This window comes from Ailuropoda melanoleuca, chromosome 11, assembly GCF_002007445.2.
Source record: "Ailuropoda melanoleuca isolate Jingjing chromosome 11, ASM200744v2, whole genome shotgun sequence".
Classification (NCBI taxonomy): Eukaryota; Metazoa; Chordata; class Mammalia; order Carnivora; family Ursidae; genus Ailuropoda; species Ailuropoda melanoleuca.
In genome coordinates, this window is record NC_048228.1 from 99,528,454 (window position 1) to 99,538,624 (window position 10,171).

General features: G+C 50.9%; 1 protein-coding gene across 1 annotated transcript in view; it reads right to left on the minus strand.

The window, feature by feature from the left end:
* The window catches only part of CC2D2A (coiled-coil and C2 domain containing 2A), a 145,028-nt gene that overhangs the window by 128,615 nt on the left and 6,242 nt on the right, over positions 1–10,171 (minus strand). Inside the window, exons 3-4 of the mRNA XM_034672096.1 lie at positions 8,306–8,389; positions 6,339–6,462 (exon numbers count right to left, since the gene is read on the minus strand). Coding sequence (XP_034527987.1) covers positions 6,339–6,462; positions 8,306–8,389 — 208 coding nt within the window. The remainder of the gene's footprint in view (positions 1–6,338; positions 6,463–8,305; positions 8,390–10,171) is intronic.

A 10,171-nucleotide genomic window follows, 5' to 3' on the forward strand; every position in this document is an offset into this window, starting at 1 on the left:
CGAGGCCAGCGGTGGGCAGCTGTGGGCAGAGGGTCAGAGGCTGTTACTCCCAGGGCTTCGGTTGTCTCAGATCCTATCTGGGGATGAGGTGGGTCACTCAGTGAGGGGACAGACCTTAATACTATTCAGATCTAGATAACCGTGGTCCCATCACCTGTGTCAGAAAAGGGGTGCCAACCCTGAGTTTGTCTAAGAGGGTTCTTGTGAAATTACCGAGGCATACCCAAATAAAATAAATGTTTCCACTCTATGTATAATGTGCAGAGTTCTGCAGAAATTGGGTGGAAAAGGGAAGCAGGAAAGTCATGGCCAAACTATGTGATCCTGGATTATTCAGGGCAAAGACTAGCCTCTGGTGCCTTCCCCTGCTCCCCGAGGAGGGGAGGCTGGTGAGGAGGGTGGCAGTGGAGGCCAAGGCTGAGCAACGGCCTTTGGGGCCAGACAAAGGCTTGCCTCTGAACTCCGAGGAACTGTGGGACTTTGGGCAAGTTACTTAACTGCCTAGCTGCCTTCCTTCTATGTCTGTAAAAGAAGGGAGGTGAAAATAGCCCATTCACGGAGATGCTTGCTGTGTCCTATCAGGCCAGGTGCAAAGCACAGACATTGTGATTTAAATGATTGGCCTGGGCTGGAACTGAGGCTCTGACTTAAAAACAAAACAAACCATTCCCCCAAATGCCATTCTGAAGTGCCCCTGGGGTTAAGAAATAGTCCTCTGGATTTTTTGCAAAGCCCCCCAAACTGCTCCTGCTCCTTGGTCTGCAGTCTGGGCTCCTGCACGGTTTAGATCCAGGAGACGTGCCTGGTATTAAGCTCACCTCTCCATCCCTGCCTCTTTCTCCTGTCCCATCCGGGCTCACACCCCGTAGTTGCCTGTCACCTCTGCTCACTGTGCCTGTAGCCCTTGAGCTAAGGACTTGCACGCTTTCTGTCCCTGTTGGGTCCCCTGCCCTGGCTGCAGAGCCCCTGGGGGGTCCTGTAGGAAGGGATTAAAGCTCCCTGAGTGGCCAGATGGACTGGCCACGTGGCCAGCAGTGCCTCCCGTGCCCTGGCCCTCCCCTAGACTGCTCCATCCCAGCTGCAGGAGCCGCAGAGGCCGCCCCTTGGCCGGTCGGCCCCAGCCAGAGTGTGCTGGGTAGGGTGCGGGGGTGGGGTAGAGAGAGGGGGCTTCTCCCTGACTTCACCTCCCCTGGTGCCTTCCCCACANTCCCTTTCTCCACTCATGCTCTCTCTGTCTCTCTCAAATAAGTAATTTTTTTTTTTTTAAAAACGAGTCTTATTATTGGCCAACCCCTCTGACATTTGTTTCCCTCGATTTAAAAATTACTTAATGGGGCTCCTGGGTGGCTTGGTGGGTTAAGCATCCGACTCTTGATTCTGGCTCAGGTCAGGATCTCAGGGTTGTGGGATCGAGCCCCACGTTGAGCTCGGCACTGGGCATGAGTCTGTTGGAGATTCTCTCCCTCTGCCCCACACCCCTTCACGCAAGCGCTCTCTCTCTCCTTTTCAAATCATAAATAAATAAATAAAATCTTAAAAAAATAAAAAATATAAAAATAAGTACTTAAATATTCAATAGTTGTGCTATGGACTGAATTGTGTCTCCGAAGAATTCATATGTTGAAATCCAATGCTTAATGTGACCGTATTTGGACAGAGGGCCTCTGAGGTGGTGACAGAGGTTAAATGGGGTTATACAGTGGAACCCTGATACATAGGAGACATGTCTTTATAAACAGGGACACTCGAGCGAGGACACAGGGAGATGGCAGCCACCTATAAGGAAGAGAGGCCTTGCTGGAAACCCACCACCCAGGGACCCTGAGCTTGGACTTCCAGCGTCCCCAATGACGGGAACATAAATGGCTGCTGTTTGAGCCACCCAGGCTACGATAGTTTGTTGTGGCAGCCTGAGCTAAGACAAGTTGTAATCTTCAATAATGAGTAATTCTGAGCATTTCGAGAAAGAAGTGACTCTACAGGATAAAGGTTGGTTCTGTTTTCCTAATTTGTAACAGTCCTATGATATCATCGCTCTTAGAAGGGAACCACATTTTTCTTAGGGTTGGACTTCGAATGAGTTTGCTTCCAAAGCTCTCTGGTTTCCAATAGTTACTTTATTCCCCAGCCCTGCTACAGGGAAACAGTAACAATTGTGTAATGATTACTTAACAACTGAAAAGTGTCCCACACCTTCTCCTCTTGTCTAATCCACTTTTCAGGAAAAGCAACAAGAAAGGGATAATCCTTCTCCCTACAATTGAGCAGCTAATAATGATGTCCTCGGTAGTGGAGGTTCTTAGAAGAAGGAAGAATGTGCACGTATGTGTGGCGGGGTGGGGGGGGCGTGGCAAGTGCAGGGGTCCTCAAGGGCCAAGACCATCGAGAGCCTCACAAGTTCCCTTATGTCTTGCAATGTCTGATTCAAGTCCCACTTCTTGGACTTGGGTGGCTTCCTAACCATTCACCTTCCCTTGAATTCCTATGAATTTGATCACCTGTACTATTTCTATTTCAAGTAACGCTTCCAAACTTACGTGGTTATATAAACATGTCCTGAAGCTATGTGTCTTGTCTCCTAGACAGATGCTACCCTAGAAAATTATCCACAGAGTTAGGGTGAAGTGGGTGGAGGGGTGGCAGCCACAGATGAGAAATAATACCCATTAAAAATCCCCATATGGCTCCGGGCTGATCACAGTAGGCAATTTATTAATCCTGGCTGAACTCAATGGGGAGACACTTACTCCGTGGGCCTCGACGGCTCGTCATGCTCAGGGGGCAAGTGTCAGAATCTTCCTGCACCGGCTCCTGCTGGTGGCCCAGGTGGGGACTTTCAGACAACATTTCCTCGAGGCCAGCGGTGGGCAGCTGTGGGCAGAGGGTCAGAGGCTGTTACTCCCAGGGCTTCGGTTGTCTCAGATCCTATCTGGGGATGAGGTGGGTCACTCAGTGAGGGGACAGACCTTAATACTATTCAGATCTAGATAACCGTGGTCCCATCACCTGTGTCAGAAAAGGGGTGCCAACCCTGAGTTTGTCTAAGAGGGTTCTTGTGAAATTACCGAGGCATCCCCAAATAAAATAAATGTTTCCACTCTATGTATAATGTGCAGAGTTCTGCAGAAATTGGGTGGAAAAGGGAAGCAGGAAAGTCATGGCCAAACTATGTGATCCTGGATTATTCAGGGCAAAGACTAGCCTCTGGTGCCTTCCCCTGCTCCCCGAGGAGGGGAGGCTGGTGAGGAGGGTGGCAGTGGAGGCCAAGGCTGAGCAACGGCCTTTGGGGCCAGACAAAGGCTTGCCTCTGAACTCCGAGGAACTGTGGGACTTTGGGCAAGTTACTTAACTGCCTAGCTGCCTTCCTTCTATGTCTGTAAAAGAAGGGAGGTGAAAATAGCCCATTCACGGAGATGCTTGCTGTGTCCTATCAGGCCAGGTGCAAAGCACAGACATTGTGATTTAAATGAATGGCCTGGGCTGGAACTGAGGCTCGGACTTAAAAACAAAACAAACCATTCCCCCAAATGCCATTCTGAAGTGCCCCTGGGGTTAAGAAATAGTCCTCTGGATTTTTTGCAAAGCCCCCCAAACTGCTCCTGCTCCTTGGTCTGCAGTCTGGGCTCCTGCACGGTTTAGATCCAGGAGACGTGCCTGGTATTAAGCTCACCTCTCCATCCCTGCCTCTTTCTCCTGTCCCATCCGGGCTCACACCCCGTAGTTGCCTGTCACCTCTGCTCACTGTGCCTGTAGCCCTTGAGCTAAGGACTTGCACGCTTTCTGTCCCTGTTGGGTCCCCTGCCCTGGCTGCAGAGCCCCTGGGGGGTCCTGTAGGAAGGGATTAAAGCTCCCTGAGTGGCCAGATGGACTGGCCACGTGGCCAGCAGTGCCTCCCGTGCCCTGGCCCTCCCCTAGACTGCTCCATCCCAGCTGCAGGAGCCGCAGAGGCCGCCCCTTGGCCGGTTGGCCCCAGCCAGAGTGTGCTGGGTAGGGTGCGGGGGTGGGGTAGAGAGAGGGGGCTTCTCCCTGACTTCACCTCCCCTGGTGCCTTCCCCACATCCCCACCTCCCGGCCACTCTCTCCAGGCAGCTCCATCACGTGGCTGCTGGTTCAAAATGGCGCTTCCTCCCTTCCCTCCCCTGCTGGCATCTCCATTATTCCAAGCAAATTGCCTCTCGGCAANAAGGACACAGGGAGATGGCAGCCACCTATAAGACAGGAAGAGAGGCCTTGCTGGAAACCCACCACCCAGGGACCCTGAGCTTGGACTTCCAGCGTCCCCAATGACGGNAGATCTCCCTGCCTCCCCTTCTCTGAGGACAGGGGCTCCTGACCCTGGGAATTTATTTACCTTGAGAAGGCTGGTCTTGCGGGGGGATGGATGCTCCCAGCCAAGGAGGGTCACTCACTCCTGTGGAGGAGAGCTGGGGGATGGGGGTGGGAGCCTCCGGTTTAGACTAAAGCTGAATTCGGGTTTGAAATTGGAGAAAGGGGGAGTTACCCATGATTAGTAATCCTGCACTGCCATCTATCGCCAGCCTCAGTTCCTGGCCTTTGAGGACGACACTCAAAAGACTCCTCTGGTCTCTGGAATTCTCTCTCAGGAAATGGGAGGAACCTCGGAAGGAAAACGCCCAGGGTATCCAGTGTGGCCTCCTTATGAGGGTCACCTGTGAGGCCCCACACGGGTCCTACAACCGGCACCTTCCACCCGCATCCCTGCCTTTTCTAGGGAGCGCCCCCAGGAGGAGGTGTGGTCCCTTGCAGGTGCCAGCACCTTGTCATCAGCCCCACGCACAGACACGTGGTCCCTAGCCCCACCTACCCTTTTCTTCCTTTTTTGTCTTGCAACCTTTGAGGTTTTCTTCTGTCTTCCCACACCTGTGTCCTCATCATTTTCAATGAACTCCTTTGAAAAAATGCAAAGGGAAGAGTCATCACTTGGTCTGTGTGTCAGCTGGGAAACAAAATGCAGTAAGAGAGGAAGAGGGGAGCATTTTAGGTATTAACATGAAAATGGCCATCTTGCTCCCTCCCTTAAAGTTGGGTGTGAGAGAAGGGATGGTTGCCCTGTGGTCTGAGCAGTCCCCAGCAGCTACTCTTTTCAAAACAGATATGGTCTTAAAACGTTGTTTCCAAATGGAAANATAAGTACTTAAATATTCAATAGTTGTGCTATGGACTGAATTGTGTCTCCGAAGAATTCATATGTTGAAATCCAATGCTTAATGTGACCGTATTTGGACAGAGGGCCTCTGAGGTGGTGACAGAGGTTAAATGGGGTTATACAGTGGAACCCTGATACATAGGAGACATGTCTTTATAAACAGGGACACTCGAGCGAGGACACAGGGAGATGGCAGCCACCTATAAGGAAGAGAGGCCTTGCTGGAAACCCACCACCCAGGGACCCTGAGCTTGGACTTCCAGCGTCCCCAATGACGGGAACATAAATGGCTGCTGTTTGAGCCACCCAGGCTACGATAGTTTGTTGTGGCAGCCTGAGCTAAGACAAGTTGTAATCTTCAATAATGAGTAATTCTGAGCATTTCGAGAAAGAAGTGACTCTACAGGATAAAGGTTGGTTCTGTTTTCCTAATTTGTAACAGTCCTATGATATCATCGCTCTTAGACGGGAACCACATTTTTCTTAGGGTTGGACTTCGAATGAGTTTGCTTCCAAAGCTCTCTGGTTTCCAATAGTTACTTTATTCCCCAGCCCTGCTACAGGGAAACAGTAACAATTGTGTAATGATTACTTAACAACTGAAAAGTGTCCCACACCTTCTCCTCTTGTCTAATCCACTTTTCAGGAAAAGCAACAAGAAAGGGATAATCCTTCTCCCTACAATTGAGCAGCTAATAATGATGTCCTCGGTAGTGGAGGTTCTTAGAAGAAGGAAGAATGTGCACGTATGTGTGGCGGGGTGGGGGGGGCGTGGCAAGTGCAGGGGTCCTCAAGGGCCAAGACCATCGAGAGCCTCACAAGTTCCCTTATGTCTTGCAATGTCTGATTCAAGTCCCACTTCTTGGACTTGGGTGGCTTCCTAACCATTCACCTTCCCTTGAATTCCTATGAATTTGATCACCTGTACTATTTCTATTTCAAGTAACGCTTCCAAACTTACGTGGTTATATAAACATGTCCTGAAGCTATGTGTCTTGTCTCCTAGACAGATGCTACCCTAGAAAATTATCCACAGAGTTAGGGTGAAGTGGGTGGAGGGGTGGCAGCCACAGATGAGAAATAATACCCATTAAAAATCCCCATATGGCTCCGGGCTGATCACAGTAGGCAATTTATTAATCCTGGCTGAACTCAATGGGGAGACACTTACTCCGTGGGCCTCGACGGCTCGTCATGCTCAGGGGGCAAGTGTCAGAATCTTCCTGCACCGGCTCCTGCTGGTGGCCCAGGTGGGGACTTTCAGACAACATTTCCTCGAGGCCAGCGGTGGGCAGCTGTGGGCAGAGGGTCAGAGGCTGTTACTCCCAGGGCTTCGGTTGTCTCAGATCCTATCTGGGGATGAGGTGGGTCACTCAGTGAGGGGACAGACCTTAATACTATTCAGATCTAGATAACCGTGGTCCCATCACCTGTGTCAGAAAAGGGGTGCCAACCCTGAGTTTGTCTAAGAGGGTTCTTGTGAAATTACCGAGGCATCCCCAAATAAAATAAATGTTTCCACTCTATGTATAATGTGCAGAGTTCTGCGAAATTGGGTGGAAAAGGGAAGCAGGAAAGTCATGGCCAAACTATGTGATCCTGGATTATTCAGGGCAAAGACTAGCCTCTGGTGCCTTCCCCTGCTCCCCGAGGAGGGGAGGCTGGTGAGGAGGGTGGCAGTGGAGGCCAAGGCTGAGCAACGGCCTTTGGGGCCAGACAAAGGCTTGCCTCTGAACTCCGAGGAACTGTGGGACTTTGGGCAAGTTACTTAACTGCCTAGCTGCCTTCCTTCTATGTCTGTAAAAGAAGGGAGGTGAAAATAGCCCATTCACGGAGATGCTTGCTGTGTCCTATCAGGCCAGGTGCAAAGCACAGACATTGTGATTTAAATGAATGGCCTGGGCTGGAACTGAGGCTCGGACTTAAAAACAAAACAAACCATTCCCCCAAATGCCATTCTGAAGTGCCCCTGGGGTTAAGAAATAGTCCTCTGGATTTTTTGCAAAGCCCCCCAAACTGCTCCTGCTCCTTGGTCTGCAGTCTGGGCTCCTGCACGGTTTAGATCCAGGAGACGTGCCTGGTATTAAGCTCACCTCTCCATCCCTGCCTCTTTCTCCTGTCCCATCCGGGCTCACACCCCGTAGTTGCCTGTCACCTCTGCTCACTGTGCCTGTAGCCCTTGAGCTAAGGACTTGCACGCTTTCTGTCCCTGTTGGGTCCCCTGCCCTGGCTGCAGAGCCCCTGGGGGGTCCTGTAGGAAGGGATTAAAGCTCCCTGAGTGGCCAGATGGACTGGCCACGTGGCCAGCAGTGCCTCCCGTGCCCTGGCCCTCCCCTAGACTGCTCCATCCCAGCTGCAGGAGCCGCAGAGGCCGCCCCTTGGCCGGTTGGCCCCAGCCAGAGTGTGCTGGGTAGGGTGCGGGGGTGGGGTAGAGAGAGGGGGCTTCTCCCTGACTTCACCTCCCCTGGTGCCTTCCCCACATCCCCACCTCCCGGCCACTCTCTCCAGGCAGCTCCATCACGTGGCTGCTGGTTCAAAATGGCGCTTCCTCCCTTCCCTCCCCTGCTGGCATCTCCATTATTCCAAGCAAATTGCCTCTCGGCAAGATCTCCCTGCCTCCCCTTCTCTGAGGACAGGGGCTCCTGACCCTGGGAATTTATTTACCTTGAGAAGGCTGGTCTTGCGGGGGGATGGATGCTCCCAGCCAAGGAGGGTCACTCACTCCTGTGGAGGAGAGCTGGGGGATGGGGGTGGGAGCCTCCGGTTTAGACTAAAGCTGAATTCGGGTTTGAAATTGGAGAAAGGGGGAGTTACCCATGATTAGTAATCCTGCACTGCCATCTATCGCCAGCCTCAGTTCCTGGCCTTTGAGGACGACACTCAAAAGACTCCTCTGGTCTCTGGAATTCTCTCTCAGGAAATGGGAGGAACCTCGGAAGGAAAACGCCCAGGGTATCCAGTGTGGCCTCCTTATGAGGGTCACCTGTGAGGCCCCACACGGGTCCTACAACCGGCACCTTCCACCCGCATCCCTGCCTTTTCTAGGGAGCGCCCCCAGGAGGAGGTGTGGTCCCTTGCAGGTGCCAGCACCTTGTCATCAGCCCCACGCACAGACACGTGGTCCCTAGCCCCACCTACCCTTTTCTTCCTTTTTTGTCTTGCAACCTTTGAGGTTTTCTTCTGTCTTCCCACACCTGTGTCCTCATCATTTTCAATGAACTCCTTTGAAAAAATGCAAAGGGAAGAGTCATCACTTGGTCTGTGTGTCAGCTGGGAAACAAAATGCAGTAAGAGAGGAAGAGGGGAGCATTTTAGGTATTAACATGAAAATGGCCATCTTGCTCCCTCCCTTAAAGTTGGGTGTGAGAGAAGGGATGGTTGCCCTGTGGTCTGAGCAGTCCCCAGCAGCTACTCTTTTCAAAACAGATATGGTCTTAAAACGTTGTTTCCAAATGGAAAACTCATAAATGAGGTGACCTTGGAGCCTCCACTGTCCCAGATCCTCATTTGTGCACACGACGTTCACTGTGCTTCCAGAGAGACTCCCTGGCCTCAAAACACATGATCTAATGATGGCCTAGGACAAGCGAATCTGCCAGGACAGCCGGTGTGTCCAGACATAGGACCCCAGCACAGGAGGACCTTGGGATCAGACCTGGGTTTTCAAAGGCTGGGCTCCTTTGCAACCTCCCCTCCCCCCCAGCCTCAGTCTCAGGTCCAGAGTAATGAAGATACATGTTCAATCGCCATGAGGTTTCAATTTAAAGAAAATGTTTGCAGGTCTTTTTGAAAATGGAGGAACTCCTTCACGTTGTTAACTTTGTTTTCTTCTTCCACATTACACTTTCTAAAGTTTTAGTTATAAAATGTTAAAGCTGAATGCTCTGAAGTCTTCAAGCTTTAAACTTCTCTGATCCTAGAGTTTCACAAACTGGGGCGCAATCACCTCTGGGTGTAAACAAGGTTGCAGGGTAAACCCAGAACCTCTCCCTGTTATACTGAATTCCTTAAAAGGTGTTCAAAATGAAACTGGGATTTTTTTTTTTTAAGATTTTATTTATTTATTTGACAGAGAGAAGGAGCACACACAAGCAGAGGGAGCTGCAGGCAGAAGGAGAAGGAGAAGCCAACTCCCCCGCTGAGCAGGGAGCCTGATGCGGTCCGATCCCAGAACCCTGGGATCATGACTTGAGCTGAAGGCAGACACTTAGCCAACTGAGCCACCCAGGCGTGCCCCCCCCCCACCTTTTTTATTTTGGTACTGAAGTAAACTTGGAACACAAAGGATGGATTTCAATGCTATGATTTAAGATTTCAAAGAAACGTCATGCACGTTGCTGAGCCAGCCTCCACCTGCACATCCCTGCCCTCGGTCGTCGAGCTTAGAGATGACAAGAACTTGGGTTGGCAGAGGGAACTGGGGTCCCACCCAGCAAATGTGTGTAGCTTGGGCTTGTCTTTGTCCAAGGGACCTGATCTCCATGACTCATCCTCTGGGTGCAAGCGCCATTCTTACTGGGGCCTCACAATTCAGGGCCACCAGGTAGGGAGTATTCTTACCTTAGGAGTTGGCCAACTGAGATTATAGGATGTTGATAAGACCGAGGTGTGCAAATATGTTCCTTAACTCATGTCGAAGTTCTCACTGGCTTAGCATAGATTTCTGAGAAATTTGGGATTGTTTTGCTTTTTTTTTTTTTTGCTTTCCAATAATGTTTTGATTCTGTGTCAGTGGAAGAGACGCTGATTCTCTATCAGCGTCTAGTAGGACTGCAAATTAGGTGGGATGTAAACTCCATGAAGGCACAGGGTTTTGTTTGCTGCTATAACCCCAGGGACCAGAGGCATAATGAATGTTTGTCGCATGAATGCATCAGCAGATGTAGGTTTATGTGGTTTGCCAGGACTTGATATCTTGCTTCCAGTGAATGTGCATGGTTTTAGCTGCGTAATGCGTTCCTTCTGGCTTCAGAAGTACTCAATAGAAAACAGCCTATCTTCTCC